This window comes from Salvelinus sp. IW2-2015, linkage group LG24 (genome assembly GCF_002910315.2).
Source record: "Salvelinus sp. IW2-2015 linkage group LG24, ASM291031v2, whole genome shotgun sequence".
NCBI classification, from domain to species: Eukaryota; Metazoa; Chordata; class Actinopteri; order Salmoniformes; family Salmonidae; genus Salvelinus; species Salvelinus sp. IW2-2015.
This window is the reverse complement of record NC_036864.1, coordinates 6,368,540-6,393,088: the sequence shown is the minus strand read 5'-3', so window position 1 is coordinate 6,393,088 and position 24,549 is coordinate 6,368,540. Positions and strand designations below refer to the sequence as shown.

General features: G+C 44.9%; 1 protein-coding gene across 1 annotated transcript in view; it reads left to right on the top strand.

Moving 5' to 3' along the window:
* The first annotated feature begins 10,663 nt into the window (after window positions 1-10,663).
* Window positions 10,664-24,549, top strand: part of LOC111951341 (pleckstrin homology domain-containing family A member 5) — a 175,151-nt gene continuing 161,265 nt past the window's right edge. Inside the window, exons 1-3 of the mRNA XM_070434692.1 lie at window positions 10,664-10,801; window positions 10,913-10,989; window positions 11,829-11,886. Coding sequence (XP_070290793.1) covers window positions 10,710-10,801; window positions 10,913-10,989; window positions 11,829-11,886 — 227 coding nt within the window. The 5' untranslated portion in view covers window positions 10,664-10,709. The remainder of the gene's footprint in view (window positions 10,802-10,912; window positions 10,990-11,828; window positions 11,887-24,549) is intronic.

Here is a 24,549-nt window from a genome sequence, read left to right as displayed (position 1 = left end):
ACTATTATTTGACCATGCTGGTCATTTATGAACATTTGAACATCTTGGCCATGTTCTGTTATAATCTCCACCCAGCACAGCCAGAAGAGGACTGGCCACCCCTCATAGCCTGGTTCCTCTCTAGGTTTCTTCCTAGGTTTTGGCCTTTCTAGGGAGTTTTTCCTAGCCACCGTGCTTCTGCACCTGCATTGCTTGCTGTTTGGGGTTTTAGTCTGGGTTTCTGTACAGCACTTTGATATATCAGCTGATGTAAGAAGGCCTATATAAATACATTTGATTTGATTTGATTTGATCACAATAAATAAGACAGGGGGACCTGATCCTAGATCAGCATTTCTACTCTAAGAAACTTGACACAAGCCTAAACTAAAATACACTAGGAAACCAACTACACCGTCAACATATTGACTTGATATTAAGAAAACAACCGTCGTTTTGTTTATCTGTTCTGTGTGTCTGCAAGGGGTCTTGTTGCTATGTACTGCACGTTGCTACAGTAGTGAATGACCAATCCCTATCATATTGTACAAGCACCATGAATGAACAGACATTGGTTGAGTAGTTCTAAATAGTGCTTCTACTTCCTGCGTGGTCAGTAAGCAAATACTGGTTCAATAAGAAAGCCCCCTGCACATTTCTGAGAAGAAGGCGACACTCCCTTTTGTAAACACCGAGGGACACCTTATGGTCAGTTGTACAATAGTAGCGCGGAATTTCCTGTCGACATCTTGCGTCATTGTATGTTTACTGTCAAGGGGAGGGAAAGACAGATCATTAAGCCGAACTGATGAGATGATAAAGCCCCTGTATGATGAACTATGTGTACCGTGTGATGCGATTCTCTCATGCCATTCAATCTAAAACTGAAGGTGAACAATACGCTTCTCTTCTTCTCTCCTCATGTGTTGTTAGATCAGAGAGTGGGTTGAGTAACTGTATCAAGGTGTTCCTTTTCAGTGTGACAGTGGATGGGTCCGGGGTGGCCCGGACCTCCCCGAGAGGAGTCTGAAGCCAGCAGGAGCGCGTCCAGGAGTCTCTTTCTCTCTCCCTCATCGTCTGCTGTGGTTCAGCTCGGCTGGGCTCGCTGATGGTCTCTCTTTGTGTGGCTGCTGCTATTGGCCCTGGAGACCATGAAGTATCATTGAACAATGTAGACAGCAACTTTTTGTCTTTCRCTAAAGTGAATAAGGTGGTTTTCCCCTTCACTTTCTTTGAGTGAGATGGACTGGTGTAGTAGATGAGTTCATGTGTGTGTCTGAATATGTGTCGGTGTTGCTGCGTGCATGTCTGTGTCTGTGGTGTGTGCGTGCCTGCCTGCCTGTCTGACGCCTTAGTGCCTGTGTTTGTGTGTTTAGAGGTCTCTACGCAGCACAGAGGAAGGTGAAGCTGATGCCCTTCAAGCCCTGAGTGCCTCCTCTCCATCACCCCAGCTGCTTAAATCAATGTGTCTCTCCTGAGTCATCACTCACCATGAGGAAGGGGCTTATTTTAACCTTTCCCTCTCTCAGGTGGCATCCCAAATGGCACCCTATTCCCTATATAGTGCACTAYTTTTGACCAGGGCGCATAGGGCTCTGGTCAAACATAGTGCACTATATAGGGAATAGGGTGCCATTTGGGAGTCATCCGCACCCTCCCCTGTTGCTGCCGGCTCAAACATTATGAGATCTTCAGATCCCAAGACATGAGGAAGAGCAGCTTTATTTGGGTCCTTCCTACTTGGTTGCGAGAAATGGGGCAGAGAGAGTTTAAGAAAACAGAGAGAGTAAAGGGAGAGAGAGAAAGAGAGAGATATAGATTCATTATTAGAGACCCTGTCTAGGCCCTGCTCCTGTGCACACTAGAGAGAGAGAGAGAGAGTAGAGGGAGGAGGAGAGAGAGAGAGAGAGAGGAGGAGAGAGAGATAGAAGAGAGGGAGAGACGAGAGAGAGACGGGCAGAGAGAGAAGAGCAGAGAGAAGAGAAGACGACGGGCCGGAGAAGGCGGGGAAAGAGAAGAGGAGGAAGAGAAAGAGGAAGGAGGAGAGGAGAGAGGCCGAGACGAGACGAGAGAGGGAGGAGAGAGAGAGAGAGAGAGAGAGAGAGAGAGAGAGAGAGAGAAAGGAGTGTATCCACAGTAGGGGGAGAGAAATGGCGAAACGGGGCCAAGCACAGACACATTGTACTCCCTAGCGAAGCAGAGAGAGGGAGAGCAGGGGTTCTGTGAGTCCAGGCAACTGAGCTTCAGACCACAGAAATGCTGCTGGCCTCTGTAGTGAGGCAATAGAGACTGCCTCCTAAGTGGCACCCTATTCCCTATGTATTGCACTACTTTTGACTATGTCTCTGGTCAAAAGTAGTGCACTATATAGGGGATAGGGTTACAGTGCTATTTGGGATGCACTCAGAGAGCCCTTCCAGAGAGCTCAACCTTTTCATTTTGTCAATATTGAGGCGTCTGAGAAAGAACAAGTTGAGGAGAGTAATGCATCTCTGTTGTTTCATCAACATGGTTGCAAAGCTCAGCAGTTGGCAGAGGCAAGACGAGGAAAAGTAAATGAACAAAGCCAACAGAGTAGTGAATRGTACAGTACAGAATGTGATATTTATTTTGAAGTTACAAGATGGTTCMTGAATTCTTGAGAGGTGTTTCTTCCACTTTCCTTAAATGATCTGCTGCATAATTGTAGAGTTCCCACCATCTAAAAACAAAGCCATCTCTCTGAGAACTATCTCTTTGGGCTCTTTGAGGTCTAATACGCTAGATGCAGCAACATGGAAAATCATGGAATTTGACTTCCTTTCCATTTTTGAAAAAAGAGAAGAACATGTTATWCAGAAAGTTCATTTGAGAAGGTAAAGGCAAAGAGACAGGAGGAAGTGCAAAAACGTAATGTTTTGRTATAAATAAATGATAAAGTTGCCCTCTATAGAGGTGGGGATGGGGCAGAAAATAACATGTGAAAGAACTGAGTCTTCTGCTCAGCTTCCTGAGTAAAACATCAGAGTTTGTATTCCTCACAGTTTCTCCATGAGAGGCAGTTTAAAAGGCAGAAACACTGACAGGCAAAAGGCAGCGAGTGAGAGGAGTTCAAATCCTAAGAGGCTTCCACTCAGCTTCCTGTGTGACCGTTAGAGAAGTAATTGACTTTATTTAGCCAGGAAAGTAATTGAGAACAACAACGACCTGACCAAGAGGGAGCAATGAAGCGGACAGGGAGCCTTGGTATTCCTGGTCTTCTTAAACGCAGACAGTGAACGTTGGTGTTCTGGTCTTATTAACGAGGACAGGGAACGTTGATATTCTAGTCTTACTAATCGAGGACAGAAAACATTGGTATTCTGGTCGTATTAAACGCAGACAGTGAACATTGGTGTTCAGGTCTTATTAAACGAGGACAGTGATCATTGGTGTTCAGGTCTTATTAAACGAGGACAGTGATCATTGGAGTTCAGGTCTTATTAAACGAGGACAGTGAACATTGGTGTTCAGGTCTTATTAAACGAGGACAGGGAACGTTGGTATTATGGTCGTATTAAACGAGGAAAGGGAGCCTCCAGTTCTCCAACTCTGATCCAACCATCACATATTGACCTTGATCACTGGCCGTGCTCTGGGGTTTACGGCAACAAAGGCGTGAAATGGTGAGGGAGGGTACTGAAATACACCAGGCTACTAAGGGAGATAGAGGCTTCGTCCCAAACGGAACTCTAATCCCTACAGTATATAGTGCAATACTCACAAGGCTCTGGCCAAAAGAAGTGCACTATATAGGGAATAGGGTGSCATTTGAAATGAAGCCAGAGAGGAAAAGCTTCACTAGCTTCTTAGGCCAGACTGACACAGAACATAATTACTTTGTATCACTCTGGAAAATAGGTTTAAATATCCTAAATACATAGCCTACAGTATATATTTTTTGCTTCAAACAGTCATGTCTATTAGGGACATATATAAACGAGAATGTTTTACATATTCTGTAAATAAACACACTCCAAATTGTAAAAAAATGTACACTGGGCACAGACGTCAAGTTCAACGCCTATTCCACATTGGTTCAACGTAACTTTATTGAAATGACGTGGAAACAACGTTGAGTCAACCAGTGTGTGCCCAGAGGGTAAATAGGCCTCAAAGAAAGTATCCAAATTGCCTGACAAACTCTCTTCTCGACTAGACTCAGACAATTAAGTCATTACCAAACTGTTTGGAATGCAGCGATGTGTTTGTGTGTCTGTTCTGTATTAAAGGTCAGACAGGATTGTTGTTAATGTAGTTGGTTAAAGAGTGTCAGAATAATTGTCTCTTTCTCGCTCTCTCTCTCTCACACACACATATGCAAAATATACACACACATGCTCACACACACGCACGAGCGCACACACACACAGCAATATGTAATCACTTGGCTGGAGGCGACAGAGTATTTTTGAAGCCTATTAGCAACAGGCCATTTCCCTGTGTCCTGCAATGCAGCGTATGACATCACCATTAATTTAAGGACAAGCTATGCATTACAGTACTGTATTACCGAAAAGGGCAAAAATAGCACTTTACTACCACTGCAAAAAACATGTACAGTCATCTCTACTAGTTATTTGTTGTAAAGAATCTTAGTTGAATCAGTTTGCATGATCTCAGCTTCGCCTCAGTGGTTCGGCAGTCTTTCAAGGCAGCCTCAGTATAAGAAAGCAGGTGCCAGGGTTAGCACACACACACACACACACACACACCACCACACCCACCACACACACACACACACACACACACACACACAACACACACACACACACACACACACACACACACACACACACACACACACACACACACACACACACACACACACACACACACACACACACACACACAGAGAGAACACTAAAAGTTACTCCAGAGAGTTTTATGCTGTGTGATGAAGGAGCTACCGCTGTGAACCTGGCCGGTGCATCCTACTCAACAACATAAACAAACATCACCGCGGAGAGAGTAAACACATTTAATAGTAAATAGACCTTCACTATGAAACATTTACGACCACGCCATTCTGTTTTTTCCCTTGGCAGAGGAATCACCTTGAAGGTTGTAGTATCAACAGGGTAAATGTTTCTCAATGCAAATGTGTTAGTTGGCAGAGGCTGCCAGCGTTTCAGACGAAGGTTTGCTGTTCTAATCTTTAAACAAAGAGCTGTGGTAAGGCTTCCCACTGTGCACACACTGGTTGAAATCAACATCGTTTCCACGTCATTTACGTTGAACCAACGTGGAATAGACGTTAAATTGATGCCTGTGCCCAGTGGGTGATTGTACAAAGCTTTAGATCGGACCAAGACTGAGTTGGTTTGATGAACCAAGCTTGTGTGATGAATAAAACTGACTTGAAACGGATGTCTGAGCTTTAGCTTAGTGGGATAATGTGGTCTTAAGCCATGACACCATCCACATTCAAGTCTGTCAGTTAGTATTGACGTTACAAGTACACACCCTGTCTTCCATCAAAACTAGAGAGAACAGTACGATGAGGCAATCACTTATATGACGCTCACACCTCTCCAGTCCAACACCGAGCTTATGTCATCTCTCATTGACCTATTCCCAGGTGCCATCTGAGACTCATTTACGTGTTTCCCCTGATCTCTGTCTGACTCGCCCATTACAGTGTGTTCTGACTCTCTGTCTGACTCGCCATTTACAGTGTGTTTCCCTGACTCTCTTTCTGACTCGCGCCTTTACAGTGTGTTTCCCCTGACTCTCTGTCTGACTCGCCCATTTTACAGTGTGTTTCCTCTGACTCTCTGTCTGACTCGCCATTTACAGTGTGTTTCCCTGACTCTCTGTCTGACTCGCCTTTTACGGTGTGTTTCCCTGACTCTCTGTCTGACTCGCCCATTTACAGTGTGTTTCCCCTGACTCTCTGTCTGACTCGCCATTTACAGTGTGTTTCCCCTGACTCTCTGTCTGACTCGCCCATTTACAGTGTTGTTTCCCCTGACTCTCTGTCTGACTCGCCATTTACAGTGTGTTTCCCCTGACTCTCTGTCTGACTCGCCCATTTACAGTGTGTTTCCCTGACTCTCTGTCTGACTCGCCATTTACAGTGTGTTTCCCCTGACTCTCTGTCTGACTCGCCATTTACGCTGTGTTTCCCCTGACTCTCTGTCTGACTCGCTCCATTTACAGTGTGTTTGCCTGACTCTCTGTCTGACTCGGCCCATTTACAGTGTGTTTTCCCTGACTTCTCTGTCTGACTCGCCCATTTACGTGTGTTTCCCCTGACTCTCTGTCTGACTCGCCCTTACAGTGTGTTTCCCTGACTCTCTGTCTGACTCGTCGCATTTACAGTGTGTTTCCCGCTGACTCTCTGTCTGACTCGTCATTTACAGTGTGTTTCCCCTGACTCTCTGTCTGACTCTCGTGGGCATACGTTGACCCTTGTTTATTATTAGTCCAGACCACAGCAGCATCTCTGCATGTTCTGCATTTCTGTGTCTCGAACGTATCAACCTTGAACCTGGCTCTTTTCTCTCTCTGTCTCCCTCACCCTCTCTCTCTGTCTGACTCTTTTCTCTCTCTGTCTCCCTCTCYCTCTCKGTCTCMCTCTCGCTCTCKCCCTGATTTCAATGCGAGACAAGCTCGATGATAACAAACTTGGTATTTAGCWGACGTTGGCATTCTCCTTGCCCTCCGGCCTCCAGGGCTTAGCGTGCCCTCGTCTGACCCGTCCGTCTAACTCTCTCCCTGGCATCAGATGTCACGTAGACCTGCCTGCCCTGGAGATGTTGTGGTGGGTGCTACAGTACAGTACACATGGCGGATGGAGTCAACCTTACATAGAGTACAATGTAAAGCAGCAATCTGTTCCATTATGTTCAAACCAGCTTGTCCAACACTGGGCCATTTCCACAATAGACACCCATCTATAATAATAAAGATGTTCTATATAACTTCCTTTGTCTGCCTAGGGTGGTTGAATATCTCTAGCACATACAATAGACCCCCCTCCCCCCCTCACAACACATTAAGGAAATCAAATAGGCAGCAGGACCAGTGTGGTGTTGGATAACTGGTCTTTGTGTTCAGTTTCTGATCAATAGGTTGGTCTTAATGAGACACACACTGCATGATCGTCCAAGGGACCCCTAACTGGGTAGGTAGCAAGCCAGCCAGCTCCAGCCACAAACCCATCTTCTAAAGCCGTGATCATGTGGAAAGCACTTTAACCAGTGAAGCCTGGTATGTTTTCGAGCTTGTTTTATTCCTTCTGAAAGGTAAAGCTTTTACCCTAGCTGTGGAATTCCCACTGCAATGTACAACACCGTAGCACTAGCCTGCAGTGTAGGTGTCTTGTTTTCKCTGAAMTAGTCCTCGTCTCCTAAATTGAAAGTTTATAGCGACACAGAGCCCATGAGCCCATAGACCGAGGCTGAGTGGGCCTGACAGAAAGCTGAGGAATATGATATGCTGCAGTCGCTGATCCAGAGAGAGGGGACAGACGTGACATGGAGGTCAGAGATAGTTAGGAAGGAGGACATGGTGAACGAGGAGAGTATGGGGGAGGAACATTATGTGGACGATTGAGGGGTGGTGGGAGGATAGGAGGTGAGAATTGGGAGAGGGTTGGGGCAATTGGGGGGAGATGAAGGGGGAAATTGGGAGAATAAGTTGAAGAGGAAGATGGCAGGGAAAATATAAGAGTCATGATGGATGGAATAGGAATGGAGTTGTTTGTTTTGATAAAGGGGGTTGAGGCCCTCCCATAGTAACAGTGGGGTACAGATTGGTCCCGAAGCAGGAAGCAATCTCTGTTTCAGAAGAGGCCATTGGCTGGGTTGGACCCTCTAATGATGACGTCAGAGGAACTGCTCTGCTCTGCTCTGCGCTAGGTGACTTCAAAAAGGCGGCAGGGGTCGTAGCTAAGCCGCAGTCTCATTAATAATCATTATGAGCCTAGTTTCCAGCCCCTCACAGTCCCTTTCATGACTGAGGGGGGAGACAGACCCTCCGGGTCTGTGGGAAGCTTGATGGAAACCTTTGCTGCATCTTAAATCGCACCCAATTCCCTTTATATTGCACTTCTTTTAGACCAGGRYCCATAGGGATCTAGGCAAAAGTAGTACACTATATAGGGAGCATTGTCATTTGGGACGCAGTCCTTGAATAGTTAGTCCGAATGGGTCCTGGAGAAAGGCCCTATCTGTTCTCAGAGTGMTTTTAGACAGAGGCCATGTCCGAATAACCATACTTGAATTCTAAATAGTAGKYTTTTTCGGTAACCGAAAAARTATAMMATTTTATAGTATGYGAAATTAATTCCAGGATGCCATACTCATTTTGGCTTTTCATCTAGTAGAATTCGTTGCAAACTACTGAGGAAGAGAATCTGCTTTTCACTCCTACCTGTGTTCGACAAYGGCTGATAATCAGAATAGGGGATGTGCTCTACAAAAATGTACAAATGGCGGGGAACAAGTGCTATTGCGCATTTGATGACACCTTCTCAGTATGGATGAGTAGTATGTTGATATTTGTTGCTTACAACATACCTTTTACTAAACAGTACATTCTAAATAATATGTAGCACGAGTAGTGCACAGTATGCTGTTTTAGTAAGTAGTAGGCAAGCCAGAATTTGAACACTTTTGCCTTCAGGGTTATCTGATGGGCATTTGACGAAGCCTCCAAGCCTCTGGTCTAAAGCTCCACAGCAAAAGTGTCTGAGTCACAGTCAGACAGAATATTGTAAACAGTGACCACATCCAAGACCACAGGCACTCTCGYACATAAGTACGTGTCACACACACACTCAAACAAACCCCCTCCCCTACACACACACACACACAGTACAACCTGTGCTACATTTCCRTACTAATGACCGTCGACAGAAACCAGAGCAGCGTTTGAAACGTTTTCATCATGTTTGTTTTGCGGCTCCCTCCCTCACTCCCTGCAGCAGATCCCCATATAGCCCCAGTCCCGCTTGGCTCTGGTGTCTGGTGTAGTCTAACATCTCGCTACCTTTGATACCCAGAGGAGAGGAGAAGGTAATCACTAGCAGCACTGCATTCCATCCTCCTGTCCCACTGCCATATCTACACTGGAATGTTAAACACACTGGGAGATACATGATTTACATATAGCTGTAGTTACTAGCTAGTTCATGTATTTATTTACATGATTTACCTTTTACATCATATATTATTAGTCCATGTATTCATTGGATGATTCACATGTATTACTGTGCAAATCACTGTACTTAAGCAAATATTGCTTTCATTTGATGTGCTAAACAGTAGTCAACATTTGTTTTTATTAAGTAAGTCACAGTAGCTACTACGCTGTATGCTGTTGCACAAGTTACTCAACAGATATGTTTTGACTCCAACCTAGAAGGTCTTATAACAGTCTCCTCTGACACACACACACACACACACACACACACACACACACACACACACACACACACACACACACAGCACAGCACACACACACACACCACACACACACACACCAACACACACACACACACACACACTAAATCTGCTAAGAACCCCCTTGGACATAGGGATTACTAATGATGAATTTAGTGGTGATTCCAGAGTTGAAAGGCCAGGAGGCCTGAGGGTGGTAGACGTTCCCCTTCCAGACAACATATCCAGGAATCAGCTTTACGCTCCCAATCCTAACCTTAACCATTATGGAGGTGGAACAGCAAACTGACCCTAAGATCAGTATCTAATTGGTATCCTTTGTTTGGCGTTGGCAAGCCACTCCATAATGTTAGTGGACAGTGGACATTTTTGTTTTCATTTATGTAGTTATTTGTTTGATAGTTAAATCTTATATGCGTGGTGTTGGCATCCTGGCTAACCTGTCTGCATTGTGTTTTCACCATCTTTTCGTGTATGACACACACAACACACACACACACACACACACACACACACAACACACACACACACACACACACACACACACACACACACACACACACCACACACACACACACACAACACACACACAACACACACAACACACACACACACACACAACACACACACACACACATCATGTACACACACACACTCATCATACACACACTTGCACTTCTACACTCGCATACATGCACCTATTCTCACATGCATCCAATCTACTCGGGACCCTCTGCTCTGTCTGACCTATAGAGGGGGGGGGGGGTGAGGGAGGGCTAAGGAGGGGGAGAGAGAAGGATTTATAGACAGCTGAACCATGCCAGTGAGGTACAAGGTTTACCTGTGTGATAATACGGAACATTACAGACGGACCATCCATGTAAGCTTTAACACACTTGCAGGATGACTATTCTATTGGTGAATACAGTAGCCCCAGGCTACAAGGACATAATGTGTGAATTTATATATTACTATATAATGCCATATCTAATTAATTGTGACATGAGAAATTGAATTTCACATCTTTAGCATGTAAATARCTGCGGTGGGATATTTTTCAGAATCATAGGCTTGCTCTAGGCTATTGTATATATACATTAGTGTTTATGCTCGTTAGTATGTACTTACAAAACATAATTTGTTTCAATAAAAGTTTTAAAAACAAGGTGGAAACAGGAGACCTATGTACCATGCAAGCACGCTCCCGCCCCACAGAGGTTCCCCGCGCCCAGTTGCTTAGGGTTGACGAGTACGCGCCCACGGCACGGATACGCGCACTCCAGTCTCCGTCCTCTGCTAGACATGGCGGCGGATCTAAACCCGGACTGGCTCTCCTGCCTGCCTTCTTCTTGGAGTTATGGGGTTACTCGGGACGGAAGRATATTCTTCATCAAGTAAATATTCCCAGGATACAGCGCATGGAAGTGTATTGGCTTTGTTTCGACGCGTTTGTTTATGTCTGTGTTATTTGCGTGTTCACCTTCTCCCYGTTTCTTACCCAACAGTGAAGAAGCCAAGAGTACGACCTGGCTGCATCCCGTCACCGGAGAGGCCGTCATAACGGGGCACAGAAAAACCCCAGGTAAAAACGGTTCGCATCGAACTCTTCCAATCGTTACATACGGCAAGAGTCTCGGTTTTAAATTGTTTCAGAAACCACCGATGAACGTTGAGCGAAGACTCACTGCCGCAAGCAACAGCCGTCTGTCTATCTTTCTCTCCTCTGCGCTCAGACCATCAAGTTGAGCCGCCAATTAATGTCACCAAGGCATTGCGACAGAGTTGTTGAAAGTTCGGTCACGTAGGCATTCACATTCATAAACTAGAAGTTAGTTGATTTTTTGATTTTTTTGACATTATTGTTTGCCACTTGCCAGGGTTGTAGACTAAACTGTAAGGCTTAAGCCCGAAGCACTGAGCAGTTATTTTGTAACAATTGTAACAACAGCTGTTGATAAAATGATAACATGAAACATTGATGCGTAACTCGCTACAAATGTTGAATGCAACAAATGTTTGTATTGTTTTGGAAATGACTTCGGATAAGGATGTTATTGTTACCATTCCATATCCATTGCATTAGAGGGAAGACATCGTGCGCGGAATGCATAGATCCTCACACTGTCAATGCCTAGGAAGCAGGCTTTTACAATCTCACTTCCATCAATACAATATGTTGAATAACGGATACGAATAGAAATGACGATGAGGCTATTTGATCATCCGCACTAGGCTATATCATTAATGGATAGCATAGTGGTAGGCTATAAATATTGCCAAAGGGGCTGGCGTGGGAAACTGTGTTTTCGGTCACGCGCAGATCTCTGCTCCTATCTCAACAGCGGCTTGTGTGTGTTGCGATGTATTTGTCTCGTAGCCTATTCATTACTCCCTCCTCTTCCCCCTCTCTTTCCCGCATAGATTTACCAACGGGATGGGAGGAGGGATATACGTTCGAAGGAGCCCGCTGCTTCATCAAGTGAGTTCGATTTTCAAAGCCACCGCGCTTTATGGAAACACTTGATATTTGTCATCTCATACTGTCGCTGGCAGGCTGCTTTGTTTTGACGGCAGTTGAGATTTTCTGATTCTCTCCCAACGCCCTTCTGGAGCATTTTGGAAAGATCTCCTCCACATCCCCTTCTTATGAACACACACACAGTTCGAGGTCTCCTTTTTCCTCAGAGCAAGTCAGTACGGTCTGTGATGGAGTTTGACAAGCCAGTGTGACTCACAGCTCTCAGCTGCAGGCTTTACATGTTGGGGCCTCCGCTGCTCCACCCGTGTGTACTTGCAACAGAGACACTACATTATTACACCCCTAAACATCGGCTTAGGGTTTGTTGCACATTCATATTTGGGTTGATAAATAAGTCAGTGTTTGAAGAAACACATGTATATACAGTTTTAAGCCTTGCAGTGCTATTCGGTTGTCTTTCCTTCACCGCTGTCTCTTCTGGTTCTCTGCTATGGCCATATGGAGAGTAGCAACTGAGCTAATAGCGTGTGCTTTAAATAGGTCCACTAACTGGAGTGTGTTTTGTATCTCAAGGCATACATACTGTACCGCTGTGAATTAGTGTGTGTTTATCTAGTGTCACTGTTTCCTCTCCCTCTTCCACAACTATTATTATGGCACACTGCTGATGGCATGGACTCAAGTTGGACCGTAGGCTGAAGGAATGGAATTGGCTGAATCACTGTCACATTTCTAGATGGGATATCTTTCTGAGACACAAAGAGCAGCATTTTGGACTGAGAACAATTGGGCCTATTTTGTCCAGTTTATGTTTTGACACCATTGCATTGGCAGTGCATGGTGTGCTATTTTTCAATTTGCGTTGCCCGTGATTTCTGAAATTCTTCTCAATTTCTTTGCTGGTCGGCCCATGTGGCCGTTATGCAGATCTTATGCCCTCCACGCYCCCTGTGCCCTCCTACATCCCGGAAGGAACTTGATGCCCTTTGATTTAGGATTCATGTCCCTCTTTCTCTGTGGTGTTGAGAGGGTCCCATGGGACCCAGACAGTGGGCCGCTGGAGGTGTGTGTGTGTGTGTGTCACAACCCAGCCTGTGTCCTCGTGACTCCCGTTAATTCACAGGGGGATTCTCCTCTCTGTTCCCCTTTGTCATAGTGTACCTGGAGACAGAACCAATCCGAAGAGACTTGTTTGATGTTTCCTCCTCTGTTTCAGTAAACGCTCCCTAGAGTCAGTGCCCTACCTAGTGCACACTCCCTGAAGTACACTAGTTCACAGTGGCTGGCCAGCCAGAACAGGCAGCTACCCTAGTGTACCGTAACCCTGTATGCACTCTAAGCCCTTTGACTCAGACTCTGAACGCATGACCGAGCTAAACCCACTGAGGATTATGGAAGTGTCTCCCCCACGCCTCCCACCAGGCAAGAACATAGTCATTCAGAGTCCTCTACCTCCCACTGAGGAAAAATAATATTTTTCTGGTAATTAAAAATACTTGTGTCAAAAAACGTCCCATTTCTTTCAGTATCCACCCTGGCTGGCCATGACGTAACAAATACGACGTCAGCATGACGTTGCTTCAACTAGCTAATATTGCCCACTGGGAAATTGCTGTTGTGGTTGAGGCCTTTAATGACCTCCCTGATGTGTCTCACCTCTGTGTGTCACGCTGGCGTCTACAGTATTACCTCAGCAGCAGGTGGAAGGCTGCCAGAGATGAGGAATGGTACAGCTCATGTATTATTCCTGGGCTGTGTGGAGTCGCAGAGGGGCTGACTCTAAAGGACACACACACACACACACTTTACAGATCCCATTCATCAACGACTAGGTTGTTTTCACCCAGCATCTTTAATTCACTTATCCCTCTCGCCCTTTAGCCTTCAGATCATTTCTGCACTGGCGCACACAGTATGGCTGCGCCAAATGGCCCCTATCTATGGGCTCTGGTCAAAAGTAGTGCACTATATAGGCAAAAGGGTGCCATTTGGGACCTGAGGAGGGAGGGACCTGCTGGGAGAGCAGATGTATACACTTAGAATAAAGGAAGAAAGCCTACACACAGCAACTGCAGCTCCCAAGTGATTGGATATACCACTAACCACAATAGAGAACGTTTCAGCTAGCTGCAATAGCTTCCATGAAGGTGTTTTGGATGTGAATATTACACACACACACTGGACGATTTATGTAGCTCACACATGTATGCCGTCCAAATGGCACCCTATTCCCTATGGGCCCTGGTCAAAAGTAGTGCACTCTATAGGGAATATGGATGCAACCCAGGAGTGGCAGAGAAAGCTGGATGAGGAGCCATGTTTAAGACATGCAGTGTGGATTCATTTCACTCTCCCTCCCCTGCTTCCCACGCTGGTTTCTCGAAGAGAGAAGAGGAGGAAGAAGGCGGAATGGACGAGAATAGGGAAATGGTTGGAGGATATGACCTGTAGCTGACACTTGGAGTGTAGTTGGGGGGTGGGTAGGCAAAGGGACCTAGCCAGACTGCCTTGGTAGACAGACAAGGCTGTGTATGTGTGTGCTGCAGTCTTTTCCTCTGGCTTAGTTTGGCAGCTGGGAGAGTGCTTGGGGAATCCCGCAAAAATACACAGTTAGAGAAACATGGCCTGCTCCCCTTCTTCTCCACGCCCACTGGTGAATCCYGTTCTCCCATTGGAGGTGGAGGCTCTAGGCCCGCCTCTAACTCAGCTCAAGTTTTGGGGCTTAGGGGTGTGTGTGTGTGGAGCCTACAGACGGGGCCACGAAGCAACATTAACGAGACGTGACATAGCTAGCGGTCTCCGCTTTACTGCAGCACTCACCRTAGTGGAGTTCTCAATAGGCTGCGTTACTGAAACGAGCTGTGTTGTGAATCTAGGTGCACCCTAAGGATTGGAGTTTCAATCTGAGAATGGTGCTGCAAAGGAATGATGGCGAGAAAGGTTTCTGTTTGTCAGGCTAAATGGAGCAATCTGATAGATGTGAGTGGAGCGAGAGATTGAGAAAACAAAAGCGAGCGAATCAAAGAAAGAGACCTGGGGAGAGGGAGACATAGATGGATAGAGAGAGGTTAGTGTGAGAGAGCGAGCTTTCTGAATAGAATAAGAGCTGGGGATAGGCTTCCAGCTGTCAGGAGGAGATGCAGGTTCTGCAGGTGTTTCCACCGGGATACAACAGCCACTCAACTTTTCCTGGACATYTGTCAACAGTGTGTGTACGTTTTGTGTCCACACACATTTCCACCTCTGGGATCATGTGAGCTGTGGTTGAAGTAGGGACATATCTATAAGTGGGTCGCTGGCTGGGTGGAGCTGCTACACTGATGAAAGGCTTCCTGTCTCGTTCGCTCTCACTCGCTCTAGCTCGGTCTCATCAGTGGGAGACGAGAGCAAGAATGGTCTAACATTTCTACTGCTGATTGTTTTGACACTAGCAGGTGATGACAGCCCCTTGTCAAAGCTGTTGATTCACTGGAGACACCGTAAACTCTCTGCATTTCAGCAACTCTGTCCTATTGCTCTTCCACTTCCTCCCTAAACACAACACGCCTCTGGTTCCACACCACAAGCCACTAATGAACGACACCACCTGCAGTGAATACAAGTGAGTTTAATTTTCTGCTTACAGTAAGCTGTGAAAAGGCTGTTAGTCAATCAATCTTATTTTATAAAGCCATTTTTACACCGGCAGCCAAAACCCCCCCAGCCAAAAACCCCAAAGAGCAAGCAATGCAGATGTAGAAGCACACTGTACGGAACATCCCAAACGGCACCCTATTCCCTATATAGTGTACTACTTTTGACGAGCCCTATGGGCCCTGTTTCCAAATTAGGACACCGTATAGCGATTAGGGTGCCATTTGGTATGTGTCCATTGTGTTTGGCTGTGTGCTGCACTGAGTCCTATTCAGGGGCACCGCTGCACTGCATACCTTAGTCTGTGGTGGTACTATGATGGAGTATACGTCTTCAACTTGAACTCTCGAGTTGTTACGACTGGCCATATCTATGAGTGAGTGATCTGTCAGTATCTGAGATATCACTGACCTGATTTACCACTAACCTCCCACTCCTAGCCAGGGCTCAGTGCAAAGCCTGCTTGTGTTCAATCCAATGTATTTYTTTTATGCAACTTAATGGAAATCTCATGATACTTTATTTATTATACACGTACCATGAATACACAATTCCAATATACTGACTTCAATGCACGCACATTTACTTGTAGCAGGACATGGACTTATCTTACAACAGGAGGTTGCAGAGGGAGGGGTATGCTCTGCCCCTAGGCCCGATGCAGAACCGCATGCAGGCCCACTTGATTCATGCCTGGCGCTAAAGACGAGAAGGTAATGGCCAACATTTAATCAATCACTCTCAGCTCAACGCTCGTCTGACTGGGACTGACTGGCAAATCATTAAGTGTTGGATTCGGCGTCAGTTATCTGGGTGCAACTCCGATAGTTGAACTGCTAGTTCATTCTACAGCAATTGCTAGATTCATGGATGAGGATATGCCTTGTTTTGGATGGCCCAGTAGAGAGAGAGAGGATTAGTTGCAGTTCCTATTGGCCCAGACGTGATTAATCAGACTATGGTAATCAGTAGTGTGTGTGTGTGTGTGTTAAGTGTGCACGTACCAAGGCTGTTGAAAATGTGAGGGGCTCCCCAGGTCTGCCACTGCACTTATGCGTACAGCTGGTTACAGAGAGAGAGAGAGAGAGTGAGAGGGAGGAAGATTGCAGAGAGAGTAGGAGGAGGAAGAGGGTGAGAGCAAGAGACCCTCACTGTCTCCACAGGCAGTAACTTTAAGTGAAAGCTGTTCTTTCCTCTGCAATGTTCTACAGAATGGCCTTCCCTGCTGTCTGTCAATAGCATGCTTAAAGGTGTGTGTGTGTGCACGCCTACTGCGCTAGCATCGAATAGCGCCTGCGATATGCAACTTTTCAGTGAAGTTAGGAACCAATATACACAGTCAGTTAGGAAAGCTAAGGCTAGCTTTTTCAAACAGAAATTTGCATCCTGTAGCACAAACTCCCAAAAGTTCTGGGACACTGTAAAGTCCATGGAGAATAAGAGCACCTCCTCCCAGCTGCCCACTGCACTGAGGCTACGAAGCACTGTCACCACCAATAAATCCACGATAATTGGCTGGCCATGCTTTCCACCTGGCTACCCCTACCCCGGTCAACAGYGCTGCACCCCTACAGCAACTTTCCCAAGCCTCCCCCATTTCTACTTCACCCAAATCCAGATAGCTGATGTTCTGAAAGAGCGGCAAAATCTGGACCCCTACAAATCAGCTGGGCTAGACAACCCTCTCTTTCTAAAATTATCCGCCGCAATTGTTGCAACCCCTATTACTAGCCTGTTCAACTACTCTTTCGTATCGTCTGAGATCCCCAAAGATTGGAAAGCTGCTGCGGTCATCCCCCTCTTCAAAGGGGGAGACACTCTAGACCCAAACTGTTACAGATATCTATCCTACCCTGCCTTTCTAAGGTCTTCGAAAGCCAAGTTAACAGATCACCGACCATTTCGAATCCCACCGTACCTTCTCCACTATGCAATCTGGTTTCCGAGCTGGTCATGGGTGCACCTCAGCCACGCTCAAGGTCCTAAACGATACCATAACCGCCATCGATAAAATACAATACTGTATTCATCGACCTGGCCAAGGCTTTCGACTCTGTCAATCATCACATTCTTTTCGGCAGACTCAACAGCCTTGGTTTCTCAAATGACTGCCTCGCCTGGTTCACCAACTACTTCTCAGACAGAGTTCAGTGTGTCAAATCGGAGGGCCTGTTGTCCGGAACTCTGGCAGTCTCTATGGGGGTGCCACAGGGTTCAATTCTTGGGCCAACTCTCTTCTCTGTAATCATCAATGATGTCGCTCTTGCTGCTGGTGATTCTCTGATCCACCTCTACGCAGACGACACCATTCTGTGTTTTTCTGGCCCTTTGGACACTGTGTTAACAAATCTCCAAACGAGCTTCAACACCATACAACACTCCTTCCGTGGCCTCCAACTGCTCTTAAATGCAAGTAAAACTAAATGCATGCTTCAACCGATCGCTGCCCGCCTGTCTAGCATCACTATTCTGGACGGTTCTGACTTAGAGTATGTGGACAACTACAAATACCTAGGTGTCTGGTTAGACTGTAAACTCTCCTTCCAGACTCACATTAAGCATCTCCAATCCAAAATAAAATCTAGAATTGGCTTCGTATTTCAGAACAAAGCATCCTTCACTGATGCTGCCAAACATACCCTCGTAAAACTGACTATCCTACCAATCCTCGACTTCGGCGATGTCATTTACAAAATAGCCTCCAACACTCTACTCAGCAAATTGGATGCAGTCTATCACAGTGCCATCCCTTTTGTCACCAAAGCCCCATATACTACCCACCACTGCGACCTGTATGCTGTTGTTGGCTGGCCCTCACTTCATATTCGTCGCCAAACCCATTGGCTCCAGGTCATATATAAGTCTTTGCTAGGTAAAGCCCCACCTTATCTCAGCTCACTGGTCACCATAGCAGCACCCACCCGTAGCACACGCTCCAGCAGGTATATTTCACTGGTCATCCCCAAAGCCAATTCCCCCTTTGGCCGCCTTTCCTTCCAGTTCTCTGCTGCCAATGACTGGAACAAATTGCAAAAATCACTGAAGCTGGAGACTCATATCTCCCTCACTAACTTTAAGCATCAGCTGTCAGAGCAGCTTACACATCATTGCACCTGTACATAGCCCATCTGTAAATAGMCCATCCAACTACCTCATCCCCATATTATAATAATTATTTTTTTCTCCTTTGCACCCCAGTATCTATACTCTATCACTCCAGTGTTTAATTGCTAAATTGTAATTACTACGCCACCAAGGCCTATTTATTGCCTTACCTCCCTCATCTTACCTCAGTTTCACACACTCTATATAGATCTTTCTATTGTGTTATTGACTGTACGTTTGTTTATTCCATGTGTAACTCTGTTGTTGTTTGTGTCGCACTGCTTTGCTTTATCTTGGCCAGGTCGCAGTTGTAAATGAGAACTTGTTCTCAACTGGCCTACCTGGTTAAATAAAGGTGAAATAAAATAAATACCTGTGTGTGTGGGTTTGTTTGCGTACTTTGCTCAATAATTTAGTCTGTTCACCTAGCTACCTTCCAAAGATCATGTCCAATTTCATTTCATTACAAGTGCACTGTCCCCACTGCACTTGTAATGTCCTGAGTGCTGCTATCCGTCAAGACACTAAGGCTGTGTTGACACAGGCAGCCCAATTTAAGCTTTTCTTTCCACTAATTGGTATTTTGACCAATCACATCAGATCTATTCACATCAGATTTTTTTCCAGAGCCAATCTGATTGGTCAAAATACCGATTAGTGAAAAAAACTAAACAGAATTGGGCTGCTTGTGTAAATGCAGCCACAGTCTTGTTTACCTACTAGTGACCTGACATGGAGGGATGTGAGCCAGTGCCAGATGCATGTTTACATTCCGTACTCAGAGGAGGATTGGCCTCAGGGACTCCCGTTTAGGATAACCTATTGTAGAGCCAGGCTAGGATCAGGACAACTTGTCTGACCATGTGGAAACAAATACGCTATGCTGTTGCTAATAGTGTTATTAAAATCAGAACATTTGTTTTGTTTAAGTGATGTGGAAAGTATGCGAGTCTCGGCTCTTTCCGGCGACTTATTGGATATTGAAATGTTTTGCCTGATTCTAATACACTGTTTTACAGAATATAGCTTTGTGTTCTTTTAAGAAGGGAATTATATCCTCTAATACACTTTGATCCACTCCATCATTCTCCCTCTCTTATCGCTCTGCGACAACAGACACTCATTTCTTAGGAGCGACGCTAAGAAAACACTTGGGTACCTTGATCTCTCATCTGCACAGACAGAAGGTCATCTGCTACTGAACAAATACAAGATAATGTTTGAATCGTTAGTTGTTGTGGAGAACCGACCTGTTCGTTGTGCTGCGAGCGCTGATCAGCCATGATCACACGAGGCTGCTGTCTTAATCATGTKTTTCAGTAGAGGAGCGTGAGTCTGAGGTATGATCTGTTTTTAAATGTCCCCTGACAACAGACGAGGACGTGAACTGAAGGTGAACACTGCTGTTGGAGTGTTTTGTTTCATCCTCTTATCTCAGGATGAAGTCTTTACTATTTGACTGTTTTTTGATGTAGGTCTAGTTGTTTCATCAGATGTGTTTCTATGGTACACAGCGGGAAGAGCTCTGCATTGATTTGTCTGGTGGTGTTACTGCAGAGAGGAGCAGACTTATTTTACTTCTCCGATCAGTCTGCGGCATTGGGAGGATGGAACACTGCTCAAAAACATTTGATAATGACCTCACTGCACCAAAAGCAACATGGGGATCGGATCATTAGCCCAATTTATCATCCAACTCTAATCCTTGTCAATACAGATATTCTCGGGTGTAAGTGGTAACTGAAAAGCAGAATGAATCTAAATTCCCAGTTGTAGCTCTATTAGATAAGGAAGAGGCTTCAAAGGAGGAGTCTGGAGGAATGGTGGAGACCTGACCTTGTGTAGCGTCTCATGAGAACCTATGTGGCTGTAGGGCAGCTTTTCTCCCACTCAGGACGAACACACACATGCTCACTCTCTCACACAAAGACATAAGGCTAAGGGATCAGTCCAATAATAGGGTATTGGATCATAATAATGGTGCCATTATATGATGGCCTGTTATTATCATTATAATAATAGTGTAATGCGTCATAATATAGGTAATAGAGATGCCACGGTTTCCCCAACCGTGGGCTGTTCCCACCCACGGGACTCTGACTCTATATTGGTTACACGGACTCTTGGCCTCCCATTCTAACCACCTTTCGCCGGCTTTGTATTCATGTTACTTGATGAAATTGCTGTACAATATGATCTTGTTGCCATCTAATGCACATTCAAATGTCATAAATCAACACTGCAGAGCTCTTCCTGTCCTCTGCCGTGCCCTGATTGTTTTACTGCTGATGATATCTGGAAATGTTCATGTACACCCTGGCTCATCTACTGTTGCTAGCCCCAATTCTAACTTGTGCTCGGATATCTGCTTCACTGATTTCTGCTCTCGTAAACGCCTGGGTTTTCTGCACGTTAACACTAGAAGCTTATTACCTCAAATGTATCAATTGAAAGTGTGGGTTCACAGCTCCATTCCAGATGTTGGTCATTACTGAGACATGGTTAAAAAATAGTGTTTTGAACACTGATGTTAACCTTTCTGGTTATAACCTTTTTCGGCAAGACGGATCTTCCAAAGGTGGTGGAGTGGCAATCTTTACCAAGGAACACCTTCAGTGCTCGGTTGTCTCCACCAAGTCTATCCCCAAACTATTTTATTGGCTGGTTTTAAGCATTACACTTTCGAATAGCTCTTTGTTGACTGTTGCTAGGTGTTATCGTCCACCATCGGCACTGGCCTGTACTCTAAATGCCCTAAGCTCTCTCCTTTCCCCTTAAACTAAGTCTGAATTTGTACTGCTAGGTGACCTAAACTGGGACATGCTTAAACCACCTGACCAAGTCCTAAAGCAATGGGACTCTCTAAATCTTTCTCAGATTCTTTACCAATCCCACAATGTATGACTCCAAACACCCAGAAAAGGCTACTCTCCTTGATGTTATCCTCACAAATAATCCTGATAGGTATCAGTCTGGTGTTATTTCTGTAATGACCTTTGTGATCACTGTTTTATAGCCTGTCTTCGTAATGGCTGCTCAGTGAAATGACCTGTCCTGATTTGTCATAGACGCTTGGTAAAAAACTTTAATGAGCAAGACTTCAATCATGACCTGGCCTCTGTAAATTGGTATAGAATCATCTTGATCCCTTCTGTCGAAGATGCTTGGAGCTTCTTTTTCTATATTTTCAGTGGTATTGTTAACAAACACGCCCCCATAAAGAAAATGATTAAAATGATTAAAATGATTAAAAACAGGTTCAGCTCCTGGTTCAACCGTGATCTGACTGACTGACTCTCTTTCAGGCAAATGAGAAATGTGACCAGATTCAGGAAACTAGGCGTATGTCGAAAGTCACGACTTCACAGGAGAGCCATTTGAACATAAAACATTTTTTTTCATCAAAACGTGTGAACTTTCATGTGCCTTAATAACATTTGTATGCCATCTGTAAATACGAATAAAATTGTTACATTTTGAGCCTTGTTGGTTATGCCACAGAAAAAGTTGTCAACCTTCCCRCTAGCCATGATTGGCTGAGATAATGAGTGAGCTGGACATGCCGAGAGATGAGTTCGGATTGGTCTGCCATATAGAAGGCTTCTGTCCATTTGAGCTTGTCGATCTGTGTTGGTAATCCTGTCGAATGCAGCTTTAAAAAAAAAATATTGTGTAGTGGAGCTGCATAATTGTTGCTCTCAACTTTCTGGAGGATCAAGTTTTGAAATCAGTGGAATTAGAGTATGATAGATAAAGAGATGGAGAAAACACCTGTCTCCGGATTACATCTTCAAAATAAGGGCAACCGTGTGGCATTCCTGACAGGGAGACGCGTCCATCATCCATGTAAGATAGTTTAGCCTTAGTCTAGCATTAGCTAGCTACATTTTCAGAAAGAGGTTTAATTTCAAGCTAAAACGTACTGTTAGCTAGCCAGCTAACGCTAGCTGGCTGGCTCCCTAGCTGACGTTATTATGTGTATCCCAGAGCTGTTTGCTTTTCTAGTTGGAGCCTAATGTTAGCTAGCTAACATTGCACCTGGTTGGTTAGCTCCCAGCACTGTTGCATTGTTGGCACTGTTTATTGTTGTTTAACTAGCTAACTTTAGCCGGCTCGTTAGCTAACATTACGTGACGTGTGTACAACACCCGTTGAATATGTCCGGTGTCAGTAAACGTCTGCAAAAATGCGTAATGAAATTGTTGCCAGCAGAGCTGGTTGGGCTGTTTTCATGTTATCTATAGGTAAACAAATAATCGGCCAGAGCATCAAGTGTGCGCACCGAGAGTGAAACGAGATGGGTGGGGCTAAAGCTTAAGAGGGTGTGAACGATGCTCAATGGGTGTAGACAAAGAAGAGCTCTTCACTAGATATCAAAACATTCAAAGGGCATTTTCTCAAAAGGTGAGTTTACAAGTTGATCAACTTTCAAAGCAGAATTACTTTCCCATTGTTCTTCAAATGCAGTGTATGTTATACTATTTTGTAACTCTGAGTCTCTACTTTTATCAAAAAAAAMCMAAAAAAAACACTTACAAATGTTGCTACATAAGACCGAATCCAGGTGGTGAATCACAAATAAGTGCACTCAGGCTATCTGGAAGGCCAAAGTTCGTTACTTTAAGGAACAGTTCTCTCACTGTGGGTCTAACCCCAAGAAGTTCTGGAAAACGGTTAAAGACCTGGAGAATAAACCCTCCTCACAGCTGCCCATGTCCCTTAATGTTGATGATGTGGTTGTTACTGACAAGGAGCACATGGCTGAGCTCTTTAATCACCACTTCATTAAGTCAGGATTCCAATTTGACTCAGCCATGCCTCCTTGCCTGTCCAACATTTCCTCATCTCCCACCCCTTCTAATGCAACTAGCCCCGATGCTCCTCCATGTTTTTCCCCTGCCCTGCTACAAAGTTTCTCCCCGCAGGAGGTCACTGAGTCCGAGGTGCTAAAGGAGCTCCTGAAACTTGACCCCCCCAAAAAACAACTGGGTCGATGGTTTTGACCCTTTCTTCTTTAATCTTATGGCTGAGATCGGCTAAGATCCCGTTAACGGGATCGATTTGACAACAGCCAGTGAAAGTGCAGGGCGCCAAATTCAAACACAGAAATCTCATAATTAAAATTCCTCAAACATACAACTATTTCACACCATTTTAAAGATAAACTTGTTGTTAATCCCACCACAGTGTCCGATTTCAAAAAGGCTTTACGACGAAAGCACACCAAACGATTATGTTAGGTCATTACCTAGTCACAGAAAAACACAGCCATTTTTCCAGCCAAAGAGAGGAGTCACAAAAGCAGAAATAGAGATAAAATGAATCACTAACCTTTGATGATCTTCATCAGATGACACTCATAGGACTTCATGTTACACAATACATGTATGTTTTGTTCGATAAAGTTCATATTTATATCCAAAAATCTCAGTTTACATTGGCGCGTTATGTTCAGTAGTTCCAAAACATCCAGTGATTTTGCAGAGAGCCACATCAATTTACAGAAATACTCATAATAAACATTGATAAAAGATGCAACTGTTATGCATGGAATTTTAGATACACTTCTCCTTAATGCAACCGCTGTGTCAGATTTAAGAAAAACTTTACGGAAAAAGCACACCATGCAATAATCTGAGTACAACGCTCAGACAACAAAACACGCCATACAGATATACGCCATGTTGTGGAGTCAACAGAAGTCAGAAATAGCATTATAAATATTCACTTACCTTTGATGATCTTCATCAGAATGCACTCCCAGGAATCCCAGTTCCACAATAAATGTTTGATTTGTTCGATAAAGTCCATTTATGTCCAAATACCTCCTTTTTCTCGCCTGGGCCTAGTCCAGGCGAAAGTTCTGACGAAAAGTCATATTACAGTTCGTAGAAACATGTCAAACGAAGTATAGAATCAATCTTT